At 35.4% G+C, this 25,230-nt stretch overlaps 1 protein-coding gene across 1 annotated transcript; it reads right to left on the bottom strand.

Annotated features, from left to right (window-relative positions):
• Nucleotides 1-324: 324 nt before the first annotated feature.
• On the bottom strand, nt 325-24,713 carry LOC122022703 (telomere length regulation protein TEL2 homolog). Its single transcript, XM_042580772.1, has 13 exons — nt 24,243-24,713; nt 24,084-24,109; nt 21,329-21,431; nt 20,868-21,024; nt 17,241-17,435; nt 16,828-16,988; nt 8,569-8,845; nt 3,502-3,716; nt 3,329-3,427; nt 2,301-2,809; nt 1,422-2,182; nt 1,129-1,327; nt 325-579 (listed from the first exon to the last, which is right to left on the bottom strand). Exons 1-13 carry the CDS (start codon nt 24,403-24,405, stop codon nt 436-438), a joined length of 3,009 nt encoding a protein of 1,002 aa, XP_042436706.1. The 5' UTR covers nt 24,406-24,713; the 3' UTR covers nt 325-435.
• Nucleotides 24,714-25,230: the final 517 nt, after the last annotated feature.

Here is a 25,230-nt window from a genome sequence, read left to right as displayed (position 1 = left end):
TTTGAACTGCCATAGCAGCACTAAACACCTCAGAAAATTTCCTCACAGGGTTCCTCTGGTAGGTTGGAGAAGAAGGGCGACAACTAGATGGAGTGATGATGAACACAAATTGCAACGAAATGATTCTTAATGAGGGATAGGAAGGACGGGCATCAAAATGGAGGGTTAAATGGTGCAATGTTGATGGTGCACATGATTTGGTTCTCAATTTGAATGACTCTTTTGAATGAGAAGACACACCATTCAAGAGATTCAGATTCATTTAGTTGTTTAGGGTTTGACTAGCCGCAAGCATCCAATTTCTTTCCTTTTTTCAGGGATGTGAAGACTAAATTTGTTACCTGTGCAAGAGACTCGAAGCATAAAGCAAATCAAGCGATTGGGAGGTGAGAAGCTATGCATTATCAAAATCCAGAAATAGATCGTGCATGTTTCCTATCCCAAGTTTGAGAATGGAATTATGATTTTATCCAACTTTGTTGGCAAGGTTCTGCGCGCCTGCGAACTCTCTACTGATTCGAGTGCACGGGATGCTTGGAGAGCCATCTCGGCATGCAGCTGAAGGCATGTCATAGCCATCTGCAAGTTAAAACAAATGGTTATCAACAATATCAAGAAGATCTATCAATTGAAGTCTATACATCATCTCATTATGTTGTTCATCTACACGTTGCCGTAAAATGAGTTTGTGAGTGTTCTAAAAATGACTGCATTGATACGCAGAAAACAAATCGTGTTTCTGTTATTTCGGCAAACAATAGACAGCAACTTGACATAGAAGAAACATTAGATTAAATATTTGCAATGAAGATATGTAAGGCGCATAACAAGTTTTGTAGGTTTGTTAAGAAAGGAAGAAGACGGGCCTTAGAATGGTGATAGCTCGAATCATTAATTACCACATTTAATCAGCAAGACCAATATCGCCTTAAAATAAAAAAAACAACCAATGATTTTGGGTAACATTTACTTCAATCAAGAATAAAATAGAACAAACATGACGAGACAAGGGCAAATGTGAATATAAAGTTCCTTCAGTTTTAGATAATCCCAAACATGAAGCAAACATTCAGCAAGTATATCTTATCTTCTTAAGGTATTGCATGTAGTGAGTGATACGACACATACCCTTGAGCATTCAGCATCTGGATCAGATTCTGATATACGCACTGCCCATGAACGGATCCACTCAAGACCATTGGATATTTCCTGATTGCCTTCAATCATCGCAGATGCAATGTGTGATGGATGTAAAGCAACAAGGATGCATGAAGCAGCAAAAAGGACAGATCTTCTGACATATGCTTCGGCATGATGTGACAACGCCCTGAAGAATTAAAAACAAATAACTCAAAGGACTTCACATCAGGCAATCAATCTTCAGTCTGCATTTATCTTATTATTGAAATTATATATAGTACCTTGTTCTTATCATATCAAGAAGTAGAGGAGCCAAAACCAGTGCTTCAGGATGCATAGAAATGCATTTCATACAAACACCAAGCATGTAGATTAACTTCCCGAGAACGATGAAATCTCTATTAAGCAGATCTACTCCATGGCTTCTTTTATCAAAACCTTGCATTACGGGAAGCATAAATGCAGCAGCATAACGAGTAAGTCTGTTTCTTGATGATTCCAACTGTGTCTCTTTTGGTTTTGCAAGACCCCACTTTCGTGATTTTCCTGACTTCATATGACCAGGTCTAGACGGAATTTCTCTTTCATAACGGTGGGACCAGCTGACAGAAGTTCCAGGATCAGAGACCTCTCTCCAAGGACCAACTCCAGGTGAACCTCGGCTACTAGGGATAAACCATGGTTGACCTGAGACACTTGATATCAGATTACTTGGGTGATAATTTGTTCTAGTGATTATACTCTCTGAAAGCTCTTGTGCTGCATCAGTCATGACATCAAGTATCAGAATGCGTTGGCTGACATCCACATTGGGTGCATAGAGTAATTTAGTCAACACGTCCAATGATTCAAATGGGCATGTGACAATCAATGCAACCAGTGCTTTATGCCTCTTTTCTTCAGCAGAATCTTCCTCTCCTTCAACTGCAATGCAAGAGCAACGAACATGCACTAATGCTCTGATAAGATCACCAGAATGATGAGGAAGCTCATCAGGTAATGCTCGTACAAGCTTTTCAACAATGTTTAGTGCCCTTTCCACCTGAGAAAAGCATTGAGATAAGAAAGAAAATGTACAATAACAGCAAATCTTTGATTAAGTGAAGGATCTCCAAAAGAATAGCCTTGCATTGAGATTACATAGTAAGTTAGGAACTTACACCATCTGGATCATCTGGTTTGCGTAATGCTGCAGAAATGTCACCCAGCTGGGAGAACTTGTTTGTGTCAGCATCATTGTCGTCTGGAAGATCATAAGGTTCTAGTGAGTCACTTGAAGCATCAGAATTCTTGCTACAATCGTCCTCTTCTTCTGCAGAGATAAGTTCATTGCTTGGCATGGCAGGATTGCTGACTTTGGAAGGGTTTACCCTCTTTGCCAAAATTATTTTACCATCATTATCAGCATAATGCTTTGTATCTTTCAGCCTTTGGCCATGAGTTACACTCTCCCTTTCATTTGGTAATGAACTTGTTGCTTCACTTTGGCTAGTCTCACCATTATCCATCACATCCTTCCTTTGTGATGTAAACCCAAAGTCCCAGTCAATGTTCTCAGAATAATCGTCATCAAGATAGACAGGGTTTTTAGGATCAACCACTCTAGAAAATACCAGTGCAACAGCTCGAGCCATCTTCCGAACCAGATTAATTGGGCTCTCTAGTCTACCTACAAAATTTCAACATCAAGTTTATGGAATATGGGCAAATGTTCCGTGCTTAATTCGGAGGCCAATGAAAAGCTGATTAGAATACCCAAACAACATTTTCTAATCAGATTTTTTTCAGTCAATTTTTTCCCTCCTTTTACCTCTTTCGTTCTCTGCTCTGTTCTCCGTCTCCTTTCTCCTGTTGTGCTACTATCCTAAGCCCAGTGTGGTGATGCTACTTAGGGACAATACAACTACTCTAACCTAGGAAGAAGGTGAAGGGGAGGAAGAAGGGAACTGAGAAAAAAAACGAGAGGGAGGAAAATTTTGACCTATAAATTTGATAGAGAACAATTTTGTGATTAAAAGATACTAAGAGTCTCGGTCAAGTTCTCATCTACTTCTGTCAATTTGATTTGACAATATACAACATTAAAACCTACAAAGTCAACGTATGAGACTGCGATGAACAAAAAATGTGTGCTAAGTTGCAAAATAATCTCTATGCAAGAAGATATAAAGAATTGGAAGAAAATTACAGCTGCCTCCTTGCAGAATAGCATGCAAGACATTTTTGGTTGTTTCTAATTCATCCTTTGACATTTTCTCAATACATAACCCAACAGCAGCAGTAATATCTTAGTTTCCATAAGGAAGCACAGAATAGAAATCAAAAGACGCGTCTAGTAATCCATTAGCTTCAAAAGGATACAAGCTTGCTGCTCCATAGAAGATGATTGAACAAATCCATGCCTTGACCAAATGCTGGTCAGTCGATCCACCACATCAAAGAAATATGAAGTCTTTTGTAAACATGGCAAACAATTAGAGTCCGGGGGGAATTCAAATACGGATAAGTGTAGAATCCATCTCAAACACCGTATAGGAAATACTTTCCAGATGAGAAATTTATCGGCAAACATGGATCTGTAATAAAAACATTTTTTGACAGAAGATACCGTAAATCAATACAATAAGCCTGTAGTGCAATTTCTTTAATTATATTGAAAATCAAATTGTAAATCAAAGATGCATGCATCCTAAATGGCAAATTAATTCTCAGACCAATATTTTAAAATGAGAGTTACAGTCGGTCAGCAATTTAGTATCTACCAGATTGACATCACCATGAGTTTTAAACAGTTTCTTGAGCAAAGATGATCTTTCAACAACAATGATAATATGCAAGAAAATAAACTAAGACAAGTTGTAGATTTTTATAGTTAGATAAGCTTAATTGATTTCATGAAATGCATAATAACTTAATTTTTACAAATGTGCTTATTGTTAGTATTTCTAAATGTTTGTATTGCTTTGTAGATTCAAATTCAGTTCCATTGTTATTAGATAAAGTAGTCGTCTTGGTATGACACTAATTAATACCTAGTACCATATACTCTAAATGGTTGTCAACATATTGTCATTGGTCATACATCGACGAAGAACTGAGCAAGTATCTCTTTTATATTAACCCCTGAACCATGAAGATTCATCATTTTGGGACGATTCATGACTGTGCATCTATCATGATCAAGAAAATGAAGGGAAAAAAACAATGTGAAGCCGCAAATGAATGTTTGTCGTGGGTCAGAATCTCGGGATGATATTTGTCAAGGACTTGTGGAAATTCGGCATTATCGAGTCCCCTTGAACCTAAATTGTCAAATTAGAGTTGAAATGCATCATATGATATAAACTCATGATAAAATCGTACTATTACTAATGTGGGACTTAAGCTTACTATGTCCGTTACCTTTACCACTTCCCTTGAGTTGGACCATAAATATTATCTATGTCTAGCTTATTATATAAACTAGAGAACCTCTCATCATAAACAGAATATAAACTAGAAACAACAATAATGAATGGAAAGTACTATTCATACATGTGCAAAACAAAATGTTAAAGGATTTAATAGAGCACATAGTCAAATTATCTTTTCAACCTCAAATAAAAAAAGTGAAATAGTTGATGGAGCCTGCAAAGGATGATCAATTCGACCTCCAAATCAAGAACAACATCAATAACATAGAGGATAAAGAGAGAGAAGATGAAATGCAACTATTATGGCCAGTTGCACATATATAGCATATAAGAGACTTGGGAAAAAAACAATCAAGAGTTGGAAAAAGATGGATAGCACTACTCGCCCCTTGACTTAGAAGGAAAAAAAAAAATCTGTTCAGGTTTTTCAGGTCTTTAGTGGAGATGGAAAGCGCAGCTTTCTCCATTCAGATCTTCACTGGAGATGGAAAACACAACACTACCCTTAGCTTGAAGGAGAGTGGGATGTTTTCTTTGTTCATGCCTTTACTTGTAGCTCAAGCAGCATAAAATAGGATATAATGAAAAAAGAAAGAAAAATAAGGGTGGTGGATGAGGTTGGAGGAAGGAAAGAAACATAAAGGCCAGAAAAGTCCCCCTTGCAACACGATAACAAAATGCAAACCCCAAGCAGAAAACTTCTATTGATTGATTGTATCCGGAGAGCAATGAGACACAAGTAAGGTGGATGAAAGCTCAACCAAGAGATGGAGATAGGTTGTTGCAAACAGAGACACGAAATATGCTAATTGTATTCAGAGAGGAAGAACAAGTAATGAGCAGATCACTAGGAACAGCTTGCCATTTGTATTCTGACAATCAGCAAAATCAGCAAAAAAATGCAACAAATAAGAACCAAGATGGAATTGGCAGAAAAGAACACTAAGGATGAAGAATTAAGGATTCTATTTAATTTGAGAAATCAAGTGCTTGCCATAGATGAGGTGAAGTCATTCATTCAGTCAATGTCTGAAGTCCCTTGCAATCATCAGATCAAGTAGCAGGTTGCAGATCATGCAGTGAGTCTGCAGGAGGAAACGTTGAGCCCAAAAGAGAAATTGTGAGCAACAACCATCTATGCAAATAGCATAGTATAGGCCGATATACTGAAAGAAGAAAGAAAAACAAGGATTGGATGAGATTTGAGGAAGTAAAAGAAGACAAAGATCAAGCAGAGAACTTCTATTGCCTGATTGTATTCAGAAAGCAATGAGACAGACGCAAGCAAGGTGGATGAAAGACCAAGCAGGAGACAGAGATAGATTGCTAAAAACAGAGAAGAAGCCAAATATGATTTTGCATTTAGTGAGGAAGAACAAGCAATGAGAAGATTACTAAGAAGCACTTGTAATTTGAGAATCCGAAAAATTGGCAAAAAATACAAGAAGCAAAACACCGTGATGGAATCAACAGAACAGATGCTAGGCTGAAGAATTAAGGATTCTAGCTGGTTTCAGAAATCTGGACCTGGTGGTCACCATAGAGGTGATATCACTGCAGTTGCACACCTCAAGAGCCTTGTAATCACCAGATCAAGTTGCAGGTAAATAAGAGAAACAGTTGTCACTGTTAGGTCAAAGTCTAGTGCAGATTAGCTACTGGAGGCCTCTGCAATGACTCCACATCAAGCAGAAGACAACTTGGAGGAAGGCCTCAGCCTCCAGGTAAAGTATTGCCAGTGGGTCAGACTTGTGTGGTTCACAGGTGGTGGATGACAATCATGCTCGTCTCTTTCCAAAATGAATACCACAGGGTGGATTTGGCTTAGGTCAAAAAAAAAAAGCATAAAGGCGGGAAGAACCAAGTGCCAGTGTTCGAGCCTCCATTGAGGCAATGGTTTGGAAGGTATCTAGCGGCAGATTAGCAATTAAGACTTGCTCCCATCCAGGCCAGGTATGTGACATGGAGAAGGCTAGAGAGTGGCATTGCATGGCCTTGCTCAAGAAGATATAGAGGGGAGAGATCTCGATGGTGATCCCTCCTTCACTAGGATCCCTTTTCAAACATGGCAGCAGAGGTCATGTGACTCACAGATGACAGATGCAGCCAATTCAAGGACAACAGAGGAAGATTAGCAATTAAGACTTGCTCCCATCCAGGCCAGGTATGTGACATGGAGAAGGCTAGAGAGTGGCATTGCATGGCCTTGCTCGAGAAGATATAGAGGGGAGAGATCTCGATGGTGATCCCTCCTTCACTAGGATCCCTTTACAAACATGGCAGCGGAGGTCATGTGACTCACAGATGACAGATGCAGCCAATTCAATGACAACAGAGGAAGATACAAGTGGGAAGGAGATGGAAGTGTGTTGCTCACTGAAGAACACATACAGTGGTCCGTACTGGTCGAGATAGGGTAGAGACTACATCAATGCCAGAAGCATTACTAGATGCAAGAGAGGCAGAGCAGGGAGGATTGGAAGGATGAAGGGAAGAAAGGATCACAAGATGAGGGAAGGCCGACAATGGTGACCTCCTTTAAGGGGAACACCACTTTTAAGCCCTAACCCTTGACAAAGAGCTCTGATATCATGCAGTATCTGAGGATGAGAAAAATTGTTTTTTTTTTCATATTTAGTTGATGCTTGCATGAACATATATATCTCATCATAAAGCTCTAATCCTAAAAGTACTAATGTAATACTAAATCCACTATACCTAATACCTAACAGTTTCAATCATTTTTTTTGAAGCAATCACTTAACAATGATATCTATAGATTTGTGTTCCACATTCATGTTTTCTAAATATAATACTTCTTTTCATATTCATATTTGTTTATTATAAGATTTATATGTGGTTTGTACCTCCATAATTATCTAACAATTTGTTTAGCCTAGTCAGGTAGAATATATACCTCAAGCATTCCCTACAAATTGTTCAAAAGTTATATCTACAAACAGTGATGCTTTGGCTTTTCAAGAAGGATACATGGTTTTTATATGGATCACTATATTGGGGCATTGAGAGCTTTTGCCTTTCAGTATTCAAGGATGACTAGCATTGTGATGGATGACTCCTTTGGTATTGCTTTGCTTTTTGATATTCAAGGATAACTTGATTTATGATGATTTCTCTATTGGCATTGAAGAGATTTTGGCATTAAGTTCATGGATAACTAGATTCAGTGAAGTATCACTCTATTAGCACGGGAAGGCTTTTTGCCCCCTTTGGTAGCTAGGTTCATGTAGATGCCTACTACAAATAGTTTAAATTTTTTGCTGTTTTCATTTTGCACAAATATTTGGCTACCAATGTATATTATATTATTTTATTATTAATAATGTTACTTTATTCTCTGGCTGCTTTGAGATTTGTTTTACAAATTGTCTAGTTATGGAAAATTGTGTGGTTGTGAATATTGTGGAAGGTTATGGGCAGTAAATTAAAGTTCTAGATGTATTAATTAGAATACTTTTCTGAATGTATTGACATTGTATCTATTGATGAATATTTAGAATTTTTATATTATTTCCTTTCAAAGGCTTTTGTAATAACTATGAGCCTGCAACAACTTGGCTATCGCCAAAACCATTTTTACAGAACCTATCATGTGGTATCACAAGATGTTGATGCAACTGTCACAGGTTTTTAATTTGCCATAGCCTTTTAACTTTTTCTGTCACCAATTGCAACAATTATTGCTGCACGTAGTTACAACAAGATTCTTTTGATACAATGTCTATGAGCCTATGACAGTGTGCTGCTGTCATAGAACATCTTCTGCAACAGCAGCATGGGTTTCTACAACAGCTTAATGTTATTTTTATCAATTATTGAGTAACACCTTATTCCTAATATTTCAGTTTCTGCTATTGTTTTTTCCTGCCAAGCACCATTGGAAAATATTTAGATTTCTAGAGCATATTCAACTGCATGACAATTGGAAGGAGGAATATTGACAACATACAAACAACAAACTTACAAATAGATGTCATTGACAATACCAGCTCACCTCATGGTAGCTTTTTGGCTGATAGTTTGATGAAACAACAACCAAAGAATCCAATAAGCTTCAACATCACTTGCATTCTGAGTTGCCAATTGCCTCAGTAACTCCTCAGCCAATCTTTCAATGGCATACTGATCTTTCATTGCTTCCACAATTAACAACCAAAAGTGGGAATGTGAACTAGGTTTTATCATACCATCACCAATAGAACCAATATTTGATGACAACCAGCCTCGTGTATGATCAAGAACCCTAGGGATCATTTTAGCAACAAGAATGTCTGCAGATAATTTCCTAATTAGTGAAGCAAAATTAGGAAGTATATTGCAAAATCAAAGCATCTAAAATTCTAGAAATTGATGATATGTCATGATATCAATTCCATTTAGGCATCTCGGCAACATGTAAAAATAATAATTAATGTACTATCCAAGAAGTGAGGGGACATAACTTGTAAATCATACCAAGATAGCATGGAAAGCCTGAATATGTTTGTACAACCCAACATAATCTAAGAAGTGGAAACTTCCAACAAACCAAACCCAGTTGTTGGCTACAGTTGATTGTTTAAGGCATACTATGTATGTATTATCAGTAATGCAACACTACAAACATCAACAGACCATGGATTCCATACCTGACAATCACTGGGAGCATGCTTTATTAATCAGATTTATTGTTCTTACTTTATTTAGTTCTCATCTATTTTTTCTTGCATCAGTAATCCAGTCATTTTGTTAGATCATCCTCAATTGGTTATCTTCATTCCATCCTCAATAATCACTATGCTTAATGTTAAGTTTGTTGGAGTGTATACTAAAAGCCTAGCTTTTGTATAAACATTTATAAGAATCACATTGGTCAAGTGTCTACATTTATATATACCAAATGTAGATGTTCAATTAATTTATATTGTAGATAACATAGTGTGTGGTGTTACACACAGAAGATAGTGTTATCGGTTCTTTATAAATTAAAAACAGTAGCTCACGACCAAGATGGAAAGGAACAAACCATTGGAAGGTCGTAGTGTAATTAGGTATTAGTTTATCTTAACTATATAATTACACTAGTACACTTAGAGTGTATTGAGCAGGATCATTTAGAGGTCGTTTCTTTTATACTGACTTTTAAAGGAACAAAGACCTCAGTTATTATGGAAGTGTGTACTCTTAATCCTAATATAATAACAAGCACATATATTTGATATTTATTTCTTTAATTTATCAATGGGTGAGATTTAGTTCGATAAATCAATAAGCCCGATAAGTTGGGAAATGATATCACTTATAGTGTGTGTTGTTGATTATAGAAGAAAACTGTGTCCTAGTGATCTAGGTTGATAATGTCCCCAAGAGGAGCTCATAAGGATTATCATGTTAAACCCTGCAGGTGGACTTAGTCCAACATGATGATAAGGTTGAGTGGTACTACTCTTGGACTAAGATATTAATTAAATGAGTTGTCAGTAACTCACTTAATTAGTGGACATTCGACATCTTAAACACAGGGAGACTAACACACTCATAATAAGGAGCCCAAAATGTAATTTGAGATTGGTGCGGTAGTTCAATAATAGTTCTTTAGTGGAATGAATTATTATTGATGAAATTAAGTTATGTGTTCGGGGCGAACACGGGATGCTTAATTTCATCGGGAGACCAAAACCAATTCCTCCTCTCGGTCCCTATCGTAGCCTCTTATATATAGAGATTTATACCCACCTTTATACAAGCCTAAAAGTTGAGCCTTAAGGTGGCCGGCCAATAGCTTGGAGCCCAAGCTTAGGTGGCCGGCCACATCATATTAAAAAGGGTTTTTTATTAAAATTATTTCTTATGTGGATATCATGGTTTTAAAAGAGAGTTTGAAATTTAAATCTTTCCTTTTATAGCTTTCTACAAAAGATTAAGAAAAGATTTGAAATCTTTCCTTATTTGTAGATTGATAGGTAGATTTTAATTTTTGAGAAAACTTTCCTTTTTTAACCATGTTCATGATTTAAAAGAGAGTTTAAAAATTATATATTCTCTTTTATAAGTTTCTACAAAAGATTAAGAAAAGATTTGATATCTTTCCTTATTTGTAGATTGAAAGGAGATTTTAATTTTTAGAGATAACTTTCCTTTTTGGAAATCATTCACATGTTTAAAAGAAAGATTTTAATTTATAAAATTTCCTTTTTATAATCCACCATGAAGGGAAAAATTATTGGAGAAATTTTTATAAATTTCCGGAGACAAATTAGGAAGTTTTAATTCTTGTGTTAATTAAAACTTTCCTTGTTTTGAAGATTAGTGGCCGGCCATTATTTTAATGAGAAGAAAATTATTTTTTAATTAAAATAAATTTTCCTTTTCATGGCAAAAGAATTAAGGAAGTTTTTATTAAAATTTCCTTATTTGCCAAGACCAAGGATTATAAAAGAGGGGGTAGAGGTGCCTTCATAGCGAACAACTCTATTATTCTTTTCCTTCCTCTCTTCCTTGGTGTGGTGGCCGACCTCTTCCTCTTCTCTCTTCTCCTTCTTGTGGCCGAACTATCTTGTTCTCTTGGAGTCCTTGTGGAGGTCGGATCTAGCTTGGAGAAAAGGAGAGAAAGGAAGTTTCGTTCTTGCATCCCTTGGAGCTTGGTGGTGGTGGCCGAACCTCATCCTCTCTTGGAGTCTTGTGGTGGCCGAACCTTGCAAAGAAGAAGAAGGTGCTTGGTGGTTCTCATCTCGGAAGATCGTTGCCCACACAACGTCCGAGGTTAGAAGAGGAATACGGTAGAAGATCAAGAGGTTATTTTTGCTTACAAAGAAAGGTATAACTAGTAATTGTTTTCCGCATCATACTAGTTTTCTTTGTATTGTTATTTTTGGAAATACCAAACACAAGAGGCATATGATTCTAGAGTTTTCGAAATAATTTTTTTTTCGAGTTTGTGTTTTCTTCTTTTTCGAATTTGTGATTCGATTGTTCTTTTTGGTTAATCTAGAGTTATTTAAGGAAATAAATATTAGCTTTCCTTAAAAGGCTTTGCCTAGGCGGTGGTGGTTGCTCCCATATCCAAGAAGGCCATGTGCCTCGCCATGCAGTCCTGGAAGCCAATTTTGGAAATCAATATTTATGAAATTAATAACGTAGGTGGATTTGAATCAATAGTGTTAAGTTCCGCTTGCGATTCAAATCTAAACCATTAAGAACAGATAAGTTAAATTTGGAATCAATGATGTTAAGTTCCGTCTGCGATTCATAATTTAACTTCTAAAGAACATAATAGGTTATTTAAGGAAAGGTTCGACATTTGTACAAAATTTTTGTACAGTGGAGCTGGTACGATTTTCCTAGGACTAACCAACAAAGTTTGGGGAATGAAAATATCATGTTGCATGTATTGATGAACACATATTAGTTAGCATTATAGGACTCATCACAAACTGTAATCTAATACACTTAACGAGGGACTAGATCCACTATGCTACACTACACGTATCTCAACTCTAATACCTCTATTGCTCCCTCTCCAGATGGAGCATAGACACTATCTTATGTCAACTTGTTACATAAATTAAAAGGAAGATCAACACGTGATAGAAACAATAATAATAATTATAATAATAAGGATACTCACACAAAGAAAAAAAAACTTTGATACACAAGCATTGGCTCCTTGATTTGGAGAATGAAGAGATCTCAAGAATAAGTCTAAAGTGGGCTTTTCCATCAAACAAGGCATAGAATAGCACATGATTGAGTGAATAAACGTGAGAAGGAAAGCACTCAATGATGGTCCAAGAGATGCCTACAATGATGAATTAAAATCCTGTGAGATAAGCCTTTTGAATGGGCCTCTTCTGTGATCGCATATACAGCAGCATACAACTAGCATATGAAAGAGAAGGGAAACACTCGACAAGGATCCTAAGATGAGAAAGAAGATGCAAGCAGAAGGAGATGGACACAACTTAAGAATATATCAAGACAAGAGACATAAGAAATAAAGAACCACAGATCTGAAATGTGATGAGGAATAAGAAGGGCTTCTAGAAACTGAAAGAAACCAAAAGGAAACTGGAAGAAGGGAGAAGAAGTTGAGTGAGAAATGAGAATGTCAAAGAAGAAGAGTAGATCTGTCAAGTGACGCTGTGGCTTACAGCAACTCATAGAGGAAAAGGAAGGAAGGTGAGAGCACTAACAAGATGTCCACCTGGGAGTTGTTTGCCACTCAAGAGAGATAAATGAGGAAAGTGTTAAAGTTAATTCATTAATGGCTTATACCAAAATCATGAATTATTAGAAAAGAGACCTATTTATATTGATATAATGAACCGTTTCATCCCAAAAGTTTAAACTTTTAGTAAATTCACCAATTTGTATTTATAATGATCACCACATTTGTTCATGTGAGACCAATGAGCATGGAGCTTCCTATCTTCAAGAGAAAGAAAAGAGACAAAGGTAGAAGAAGAGCAATCTGATGAAGGACCACAGAACTAGACTCCTAGCAAGAGGAATAGCAAGCAAAGAAGCCTCCATAAAAGAACACAGAAGGAGATTGCCGAGAGCTTCTGGCTTGCCTCCTCCATGTTAAGCAAAAAGCTTCAAAAATCACAAAAAGGCAAAAGCACAAGAAAGATGCCCAAGTTGTAATCAGGGCAGAACAGCCTACGCAGAACAGGAGCTACTGGGAGGACAAGATCCTCCTACAAATATGGTAAGGAACAGCAAACAGAAATGTGATAAGAAGATGTGCATGGCTCTAAATCCAGTAAGAAATTTCAAGAAAGATGCGAAGTCATTGGCACGGTTGGAATGGCTCAGAAGAAACAGTCGAACGCCATTCAGACAAGGATGAAGCATCTCTAGAAAAATCAATAGGTAGATAGCAGATAACAGAAATTTTTGCCATATGGATGTTGACCATGTGAAACGCCTTGCCAGAACCAACTCTGCTGACCTGCAGTAGAGCTCACGTTGATAGACAATGAAGCTTGCATGTGAATAGGAATTGGGAACCCCTTTGTGTTAGGATGAGTGTTGGGATTCACTGAAGAAGATAAGCAGGAGCTTGTTGTGATTCCATTACACATTAACAATTCTAATACCTCTACCACATTACATTTTCCCACCTAAATCTTGTTCTAGTCTTTCCAATTAACCCTCCCTGCACATGTCCATCTACATTCTCATTTCACCTACTTAACCCTCCATGCTTGTGGATTGACACTGATCTCACCTACATCCATTTCTGCTCCTATCCTTTTCCAAATATGTTAATACTTCAACATATCAAGTATGGTTGGTTGGTGTTGCAACCTGCAACTATTTTACTATTGTTTTGCCCATTAGTCCAAGGGTAAAAGCAATGAACTTAAAGCTATCCTACAACTCTCCACTAAAGTTCAACCATGTTGCTTATCTCTGAACAATATCTCCATTAACTTCCAATTTAGATGATATATCAAAATAAATTGAATTATTTTCCTTCTATCTTAACTATGCCCTCACTTCTTTTAGGGCTTGCATTGCACATATATCTACAGGTCGTGGTTCTCAGGCTTAAGACAAGCTGACAACCTTTATCTCCACAACAAAACTTAAACCTAAACTTTTCAAATTTCGACTGAACTTTAAATAACTAAAACTGTATTAGTGCTGAATGACACAAACTAACCAGCACTTCCAAGGTAACAAAGGCTTCACTCTAATACCCTATTTACTTGGAGGTGCAATCAAGGGAAAGGATGGATTCCTTTCCTCTGTTTACCCATTGTAAAATTACAGGCAGACGGATTCAGTCATCAATTGCAGACCCTTTTTTTTGGCTTTGTCCACCCAAAATCGGACAAAACAAACTTTCCTTCCCTTCGTGGCCTTATTCAAAACCCTCACAGTGGCATCAAAGGTTGCTCGTGGGCACCTCACGGCCGCAAGGCACTCACAGCCACCTCATGGCCACGAGGCAACTCGCAGGGTCAATCTTTCTCCTCTTCTCCTCCCCCTCTCCTCCTTCCAAATTCCTTCGGCACCATATATTGGCACACCTGACATGACATACTTGGAATGATATTTCAAATTTTGATTCAAAGTAAGAAAAATTTTCTTTTCACCCTACACATTTTCTCTCATTTTAAAAATGTTTGTCAAAGTTTCAAATTTGTGAAAAATGTATTAGATTATTAATCTCTTATCATCATATACCAACAATTAACTCTGTATCTTCACTTAACATTGGCACCTCAAGATCAACTTTGTCATCCTAGGGAAGAAGGTCCCAAGGGTTTGGTTGTTCACGGATGAAAATGGTATATAAGTTGAGTTTAGAATATCATTATTATTCCATTAGATGAAATAACAATATTAATAGCTACGGAACAAAGTGATACATTTAAAAAATCTAGAGGATGTTTCAACAATTTCAATTTCCATTGTGAGCATTTCGAAAGTGGAGGTAATTGTAGGGGCAAAATGTAATTTTCATTTCAAAATAAAATTGAGAACTTTAGCTTCAACAAAATCTATTAGAAAAAGGCAATCACATGTAAAATAAAAATAAAGATAAGCCCAATGTAATTATTTTAAATAACTTGCATTTTACTCTCTTTATACCAGAGATGTCAAATTAATTAAGCCTCATGTTGTCCGGAGACGCTGGACTTGTAAACCTTTTAAATTTAGCGTAAAAAATTTCATACATGAAGAAAAATAATTTTAAAAGGATCAAGTTATAAATTTTAAAACTTTCTAGTCTTTTTCACAAAAAAAATCCAATTTTTACCCCCTCTCTCTCCTTTTTTAAAATTTTTCTCCTCTTCCGTATTTTATTTTCTCTCTCCCATTTTTCTTTTTCCCATCACTCTCTCTCCTTTTCTCTCTCTTCCTCCTGTTTTTTTATACATAATTCTCCCTCCTTTAATCCCCTTATAATTTTTTTTCTCTAACCCAAGTTTTATCCTCAAAATCTTTCATCGCACATCGCTACCACCAACATCGCTATTGTCGCACGCTATTATTGCCAACGCCGTCGTCGTCACTTTACCGACACTCCACCATAAACATCTTTTGATTCATGTGAAGTTTTCTTTCTTGATTTCTTTCAATTACAGAATTAAGTGTTTGAAAAATATTAGTTTTAATTTTTCATATATTCATGTTTTTTTACTAGTTAAGTATGTTATTTGGTTGCTATCAATTTTGTTCGCTATTTATTTTTAAATTGTTGGAAAAAGATAGTCATTAAATTAGGTGATTATGTTTCTAAAATATTATAAGGGCAGCCCAATGCATGAAGCTCTCGCCATGCGAGGTCCTGATGAAGGATCCATTGTACGGAACTTTACCTTGTTTTTTTTGCAAGAGGCTGTTTCTAGGGTTTCTAAAATATTATGCTAATAATAAATTAGGTGAAATAATAATGTTAAGGTATTTTAAGAAAATATAAGATGAACCTACTTCAAACAAAGCATCTCCCACTCCACCACCTCCTCCTCTGTCTCCTCCTCCACCACTTCTTAATGCTGACCTGAATGAATATCCTAATGATTCTGAGCTAAAAAAGAACATCCTCGAGTATAATGTGAATGGAAATGAGATTATTATAAACTTTATTTTATTAGGTTGCTAATTAGAATGGTTATTTAGATGGGAATGGATATGCTAAATATTCTGAGCTAAAATATTATGGTTATTTATCACAAATGATTGAAGGGGAGCCTTGGCGCAACGGTAAAATTATTGCCATGTGACCAAAAGGTCACGGGTTCAAATCCTGGAAACAGCCTCTTGCAAAAAACAGAATAAGGCTGCGTACAATGGATTCTTCTCCGGGACCCTACATGGCGGGAGCTTCGTGCACCGGGCTGCCCTTTATTTATCATAAATGATTCTTTGACTTTAAGTCATAGATAAGCTCTGGAGATTGACAGATCGTTGTTTCAACTAGAACCAAGTGTTAAAATAAAAAAATTTCAAATTTAAGTTCATTTTTAGTTCATTAAATTCAAAATTTAGGCTTTTGGATGGTGAAAACTAATCTACACTAATATTTGGAATTTTTGAAAATTGCCCCTCCTGGTCTAAAATCTTGGCTAAGTCACTGGGTGATATGACATGAAATTGAAAAAAAAAAAATGCATACTAATTGCTCATTTGGAATGCTGGAGTAAAACTATACTTATATGCTTGATCTACAAACAACTTATTAAATGTAAGCCAATTTCATCCCTGTTGGTGTGCATAACATGCAAGCCAAAGCATTTCAACAGAAAAAAATTCTCACCTGTTGATCCACGTCTACAAATCCTTGAGAATGTTTCCCCTACAAATAATAATGAGCCATCCAGATCATTTGCATCAGATGCATTTATATAGTTTGAAACTTGATAGTCACAATCTTCTGCCCCAACCAAAAGTTGGTTGACAACTTTCTGGAAGAACGAACTAAGCATCCGGTCAAGGAAATAAACGATAGTATTTGATAAGTATGCCTGACAGAGTTTTGTTAATTATAGGTATCTACACAAGGAGCAGCAAATTTTCTCCAAAGCTAGCAAGAAGAGATGAATCAATCAATAAACAGTTTCAGAAACCATATTATATGGCATTATCGTATAAGTCAAAATGCAATCCAATCATGCTTTAAGGAACAAAGAAATGATAAAGAGATCCAAAACATATGTCCCACAAGGATACTGTGATGAAAGTACAGACAAGGCACCCAATCTAGCCTTATCAGGAATTGAACTCAATTGCTGTGCAACCCTAGATATGACTGCTAGCATGTCTGGCTTACAGGCATAACCATTCCCACCAACTTGACATTGCATTCTAAATTCCTCAACCATATGTCTCACTCCTTCCCTCGTAAGCAAGCATTTTACCAGCAACCTGCACAGACCAATAGATGTCAATAAGCCGTAAGTCCCAGTTATTCGGGTTCAGATATGTGGGGAGGGAAAAACAAAAGTTACCTTGGGTATACAAAGGTAACCACAAGAAGTAAAATGAAGAATAATGTGATGCCATGATGGTAAGTTCAGATCACAAAATAGCTCAGCTGACTTGTGAACAAATTTCACCAAATCACTAAGCCTATTATGGTGAATTTAATTTATGGGAATATTTATTCTATTCTCTATGATTTTTTTTTTCTTTCGAACAAGTATTCCTATGTTTGATTGCAAAAATGATCTCACAATGTTGATTCTCATAGAATTATGGAATTGTGATTCTCTCTATTCATAAGGAATAGCTATATCTACCTGGAATATTCTCAAAATAGTTATTTCTCATCTATTTCATTGTCCAAACTCCAAATAATAATGCTATTCTTAAATCAATTCAACCCTCCTTATGAACAAGATGGTAACTCAATCAGGTCAGCTCAGTCAACCAAACAGGTCCATACGGAATGGTGGGTTGATCAGGTCTGCAGGATCCACCGGTCAAGCACTTGAGCTGACAAACCTATCAGGTTGGGCCACGAAGATTGTGAACAGCCAAAAACATTATCATGGTGAAACATATACATTGTCTATTTTCTATAACATTCATGCAAATCAAACATAAGAATAGTTAATCCATGTTTATTCCATTCCATAAACCAAACTAAGGAATATTTATTTCTATACTATTTCTTGTTTATTATATTTTCTAGGAATAGCTATTAGATTCCTTATCTACTTTATTCCATGCACCAAAGGCAAAATTTAACTTGTCTATTTAAAATACAATGCCAATACTTGAATTTTTATTTTTTGACCAAAAAAAAAAAAAGTAAAAGGACCATTCTTTCTTGGAAGTTTCCTTAGACATAGGTGTATTAATAAGGGCATGACAGTAAGCAGGGTTACACGTCCAAGATTAATTTAACTTAGCAAATCCAACAAGCTTGCATGTTTATTTAACTAATCAACTCATTTACAGATTAATTTTATATTTGCTATTTTAGTGGAAGATATTTGAGTTTTGTCCTTAAATGTTAACTTTATCAATCACACTTTCTCAGGTTTTTCATTTTTGTACCACATACTATGAAGAAACGAGCATCATTCTTACCCTGTAATCAATTGCAATATTTTTTTTATCCATTGGACAAGAAACAAAAAGAACAAATTCTAACACTCAAATTTTCAACTGTGTTAGTGTAGCGTATATTAAAACAGGATATCCAAGCGGATTAATCAAAACATTTCGCGTTACATCAAGGATTAACTCTAGCTCCCTATTTGTTTACACTAATTACGGATGGCCTCACTAGACACATCCAAGATACGTTATCATGGTGCATGTTGTTTGGAGATGATATTATTTTCATAAATGAGACGTGAAAAAGTAAATGTTAAATTTGAATCTTGAAGGAAAGAAGTGAAAGATTTTAGGCTTGGTAGAGTAAAGATAGAATATGTGGAATTTTAGTTTCACAACATTAGATATAGTAAGACAATTGTTAAGATGGGGGATAAGGAGCTATCTATAATTGAGAGCTTTATGTATTTAGAATGTTTTTGCAAAAGAATGGAGGTGTTGAGAGATGTTTTCTATAGAAGATAAACAGGATGGTTGAAATAGAAAAAAGTGTCTTATTTGTGATAGTAAAATACCTCTAAAACTTAAAAAAAGATTTTATAAAACGATGATTAGATTTGCTATGTTATATGAAGTTAAATATTGGACTATGACTCGAGCACATAGGCCAGAGATGAGAGTTGCAAAGATGAGGATGTCAAGATGAATGTGCAAACATATGAGGATGAACAGGATAAGAAATGAAAGTATTAGAGAGAAAGGTCGGGTTGCACCTATTGAGGGAAAACTCCAAAAGACGCATTTACTCTAGTTAGGCGATGTGAAGGTATGACAAATATGCACATTAAACGAGAAAGATAACGACTAAAGAAGACTTGATTAGCAACAATTATGATAAGATTTATTTAAATATAAATAATGGTATAGTAGGGTATAGAGTCCAATATAACAAAATGATCCATATAGTTGATCTCACTCAGGCAGATAAGGCTTGATTGTTGTTGTACTCAATGTTTCAAAAACTAAAAGGAGAAACAAAATAGATTAATTTCGTACTCATTGGAAGGGACAACTAAAGCTAAAGATAAATCATGAAAACCCATGTTGAACTCCAAATAGAGTTAGTGATCAAATTGTTTAGTTACTTTAATATACTTGAAATCAACTACCTAAGAAAAAAGCTAACAGAATTAAATTTTCCTACTTGGTGGAGGAGATTAACAATGCAAATTAAGATTTTTAATTTTAAAAGTTTATTTCAAAATATCCATTATTTAGGAGGATAAGTTATTTACGATGTTTTTTAATTTGCAATTGTTTCATTCGGAGTGTAGGATAAATTTGGTAAAAGATTAATTAACATGATTTCTTTTTCATTTTGTAATTTTTGGTTTATTTTCTAATTTGATTGAATTATTTTCTAACTTGATTATTTCTTTCAAAAAAAAGTATCAATCGCCTATGTTAACCATCTTTTGCATAATAAAATTCCTCCTAATGAGTTTGTATTCTATGTGTGAGAAGTATGAGATTGTTTATCCATCATGCTACATCAAAATTCTAATTTTCTCTCATGTTGCATTAATTAACATTCTATGAAAGGATTAAAATATTGTGCAGTATTAGATTTTCAATCTCTATGGGGAATACTACAATCTCATGGCATGACAAGCAAACAATCGAAATGCTCCCATAAAGAAATTCATTCTACTATATCATATTGATGCTTAACATGCTTCAGTGTATATTAAGTGTACTGAGATAAATCTAAGTAAGCTTACATCTTCAATTATCTTCATTTCATTTAGATTTTCTAATTAACAAGAATATATCAATTAGATAATTGAATTAAGAAAAGATACTCATTTTTACTTCAATATGTATCGAGCTAAATTTATATGAATTTTACTCGTATAATCTTATTCCACTAAACTTGTTTACTTTTAGAAATGAGACTATAGCAACTAGTTAGACAATTAAATTAGAATTGAAAAATAACTAAAATACAAACTACTACCTCAATTTATTTTACATGTGAGGTAGGGTGTCAAAGCATGTCAAGTGTCGACATGTTTGATACTCATTGGAATGATCTCCACAATAACTACAAAAAAGAGTCCCTATATTGATCAGTATCAAAACCAATTTACCAAGCACGGTATATTTCAAATTGTATCGGCACGATATGAGATTTCTAACCAATGATTGTAAGTCATGTTGAATGTTATTGTAGTAAAAAGCAATAACATTAATTATTAGATAAAAATCAGTAAACTTAGAGTATAGAAGCACCTCTCAATATTCGAGTAGATAGTATCCTCACTACCATGTGTTAAAGCAGACACCAGGACCTGAAGTATTTCACTTGGAGGTCCATGAACAAAAAAGGAATCATAAATTTGCTTCCTTATAGATGGAGAAAAACATGGGAGCCAATCTTTTGCAACATCTGCATGTTAAATTTAAAAGCTATCAGCTATTAAAATAATTTACTGAAAAAGAGTCCAGGAATTTAAATCTATCTTGTTGCCAGAGAAGATTGAATAAACTGTAAAAGATTATTAGCATTAGACAACACACTTCTATAGTGAATAGAACATTAAAAAAAAATGAAATGTAATAAATATAAGTGTGTGTCTATAATTTGAAAGAGTTTTTGAATAATTTTTAAGGTTCATGTTAACCTTTGTTCCAAGTTTTTGAGGCATAGTATTTTAATTTACAAAAAATAACTAACAAATACCAGTACTTACCATAAAGTAATTTCCTAGCCATTGTTGGAAATGCAGCTCCAGAGTAGAAAGCCTGCTTCCAGTTACTCATTTCAGCATCAATGGGAAGATCAATCTCACAGACCTGAAAAACAGTGGTTCTCAAATCAAGTATCTCATGTAATATATTTCCTATTATGGCAAGGGACTTCAAATTGAATACAATAATTTTCAAAATTACATATCAAAATAGTATAATAGCATGTGGTTTGTTTGTTATTACTATTATCAAAGCCCAATAAATAGTAAAGTCTACCAGATCCCTGAACATAGCAAAAGACCTCAATCTTGGGAGGTTGATTAGAGCATGTTAAGACAGATGGAATTCTGCTGGGTTGAAGTTGCAGACGTGTTGAGCTTGCTTGAATAGTTTGAGCTTGCCGAGGTGATCTAATTATAAAATTCATCTCTGTTATTTTGATAGAACAATTTGACTTTTAGTTAAATCAAAGATACCTTCATGAAAGGTAGGGTGGAACATTTGGATGTGTGTTACATCAAGTTAAACAACCCAGCAGTGACATCAACGAAAAGCAACTTGAAAGCCTTGAAAAAAATCAGAAAGTATCAACCACGGTTTGAAGATTAATTTCATGCTGAGGTTTCAATACCTAATTGCAACGAGATAAATCTGGTGCCAATCAATGTTCTATGTGCCGACAAAATGGGTATCAATCAACAACCAAACCCGGGGCAAAGTGAAAGAGCAACAAAAAGAAGGGTAAGCACAAAGGAAACTATCATTAGTGTTGTTGCCGTGATTCAATCTTCTCATTGCATTTGTTGGTTCAATCATTCCGTAACAACTCAGTGATCTTATTTCCTTAACATCAGTATCTTCTTACAGTGGCGCTGTTGTGTTGCTTTTTCTAGAAAAGGAAGAAGGGGTACAAAGGAAGATATAGAAGATCTAGATGGTGTTGCTAAGTCTCAGAGTGAGTCTCCTTTAGGAATAGCTTTGAATCACTTGTTATGGGGGACATGAAACAGCATTCAAATTCTTATGTCAACAGCTAAAATCATCAACTGATCTCCAACGCATGACAACATCCATTGCCATGGAATTTGGAGATTCATCTACCACAAATGAATTATGGGATCATCTTAAAAAAATGCTATGTTGCATCAATCAAGCTCAAACACATGAACCAAACCACGAACTACACTATCTCAATCAAGGTACTGGATGATTAATATTAAAGTACACCTTGGACAAATGAAGCTAATTCTCAGTTGCATGATTGACATACTATGTTTGATAGGTATCATCAATCAGAGAAACTTCTTTAGTTGCTAATGGTTACCTTCATAGTATGAACATATGTTCATCATCATACTCCTCTACATGGCATACTTGTTACATTTAGGAATTGTCATCCCAGGAGATCCGGAAAGATTTGCTACTTGGCATAACTAATGCACAAGTTGCTGAGTTTTCTAATTCACAAAACAAATAATGAAAAAGTCAGGTTGCACCTATTAAGGAAAACTCCGAGAGGCACATTTAAGATGGTATGATTTGATACTTTACAGCATAGTTCTGAAGCATAATTTTTTCAAGAACGTTACCATTGTTCCATTTCAACAATGGCAATGATATTTTTTAATGTGAATATTTAAAAAGGATTTAAGTTGCTTACAACTTCCCATGTGTTTCGAAAGAGGATAAATTATTAGACCATTTGAACCTTATATGCCTATCAAATGGTTGCGTTAACAGACACGCATGACTAATATGAATTTTACACCACATGAACTGTATAGGTTGACTTATTATTGCTTCATGAAATTATATACTATGCAGATTGATTTAAACATATTTTCTTAGAGATACAATATGCAATTTCATCAATATAAAAAATTTGTAATATTTTATTATGGACTGCATATGTCACAGAATATGCATTCGCATTCCACTTGTGTCACAGTGTATCAATCACATATCTGATAGCATACAGATTAGAAAACCTTAGAATTGAGATTATCATTCCGATATCCTTCTTCATTTTCTCTCTTCCTTTTTTTAGTTTTTATAGTCTCTTTAAAAAACTATAAAAAATAGAGCAATGGCTTTAAAGAGAGAATAATGAAAATTTTGAGAAAGAAGATTAAAGAGAGAGAGGCTAAAAGGCATTTATATTTGACCAAAGTATTTCTTTGACTTCGTTCACTTCTTTGGGGTGCTATGTTCACCATTAGTGGTGGTGATTTGTACTTGGAGAAAGAGGTAGACAAGTCAGATACGGGAGCATTGCAGGGCATCATCAACAAATATCTATTGGACATAGCACTTGATGTCTTAATAGGGTAGATGGTGAAAGGGCTTAAGGTGAACAAGAATCTAGAAGGAGGCATGTTGCGATGTCCTCAAGCTACTTTTGCAGAGGAAATTGGTTAGGGAAAATAAGATATGTCATTCAACTGTAATCTCATGAAAGTATATAAAAATTAGGAATTTTTTATGCTTTGTATTATAGTGATAATATGCTGCCTTTATATAATTAATGCACACTAAGCCAATCCCATTGCGGAAATAAAGATAACTTGTTCCTTCTAGCCAATTAAGCATCTAAATGAGGCTAAGTATTCTCCACAATATTAACTAATGAACGCTAATGATATCTTCCTATATTTGCATGTAAGTAAAAAGTTTCAGAGAGAAAAACAACCTCACAAGTCTATATAATGGAAGAGAAAGTATCAACGGAGATTGCTGAATATTATAGATTTATAGTACCTTGCTTCTGCAGGATGGATCAACATCTGCAAAATAGCCAGAGATCGACATGAGATATTTTCCACGCCAGCAAGGTGGAATTTTTAGGCATAAAGTAGCATTCACCAACTTTTGTTGAAGCGAAATTACAATAAGAACAAAGAATAAACGTAATCGAACCCGAAAGGGCAGCGGCATCGAGGGGGAAGAGGAGGACGGCAAGAGAGTAGAGGGCGCAAATCACTTCGTCGACCTGCTTCGCGGCGTCAATCGCAGAGGAGACCTCTCCTACCTTGTATAGGATTCGGGTTTTGTGTGCGTTTTCGCCACCGCCGTTCTCCATGCCGAAACAAAACTCGCACTCTCGGTCGACGAAAGAACCGAAATAGTGACAACGGGATCAGAAGCCAGGCTTTTCCGAGTACATACACTTAGTGTGTTCTGTCGCCGCCATGTCTTACAATTGTGCCCTGAGGATGAGACCTCCTGTAGAAGCAAAGAAGATACAAACGACTAGGAAGGTCTAGGGCAAGGAGAGAAATCACAAGAGGTGGAAAGGTGAGATTTTTAGCCTCTGAGGGAGACGAAGAGAGGAACGAGAGGAGAGACCACGCTTTTTGCAGAATACGGATCCTGAACTTTACAATAACATTCATCGAGCCCTACAATTAATGAGAATATTTGTATTTGCCCTCTATAGCTTGTTATATTTTCAAAGTACCCCTTGTCGTTTTTGAATCATAATTTTATCTTTTATAATTTTTGATTTGTTGTTGAAATTTGAAATACTCCACACTGTTAAGTTATGCCTGATCATTATCTTTCGATTATTCATTGGGCACAAAATAATTTACAAATCAGTTTGCATCCTATAAGTTTTAATTTTTAAATATTTTTAAAATTGCAAACTCATATTAATATTTATATTAAAATTAAAATTCCTAAATTATTTTATAACTTAGCTTATAATAATTTTGTAGAGTCATAAATGTATGTTACTTAATATTGAAGTTTAAAAAAAAGCCTAATGTGTTGACTTTTGCCCGTTTAATCTATTATTGTCGAATTTCAAAGAGCAAGCTAATATACAAATTAATTTAATAGACAATTTTCAAGTTAAGGTTTTTTACTTTAAGATAAAGCATGCTATGGATTTGTTACTCCAAAA

Source organism: Zingiber officinale, chromosome 9B, assembly GCF_018446385.1.
Source record: "Zingiber officinale cultivar Zhangliang chromosome 9B, Zo_v1.1, whole genome shotgun sequence".
NCBI classification, from domain to species: Eukaryota; Viridiplantae; Streptophyta; class Magnoliopsida; order Zingiberales; family Zingiberaceae; genus Zingiber; species Zingiber officinale.
Note: the sequence above shows the minus strand (reverse complement) of the source record. Positions and strands in the feature narration are given on the sequence as shown.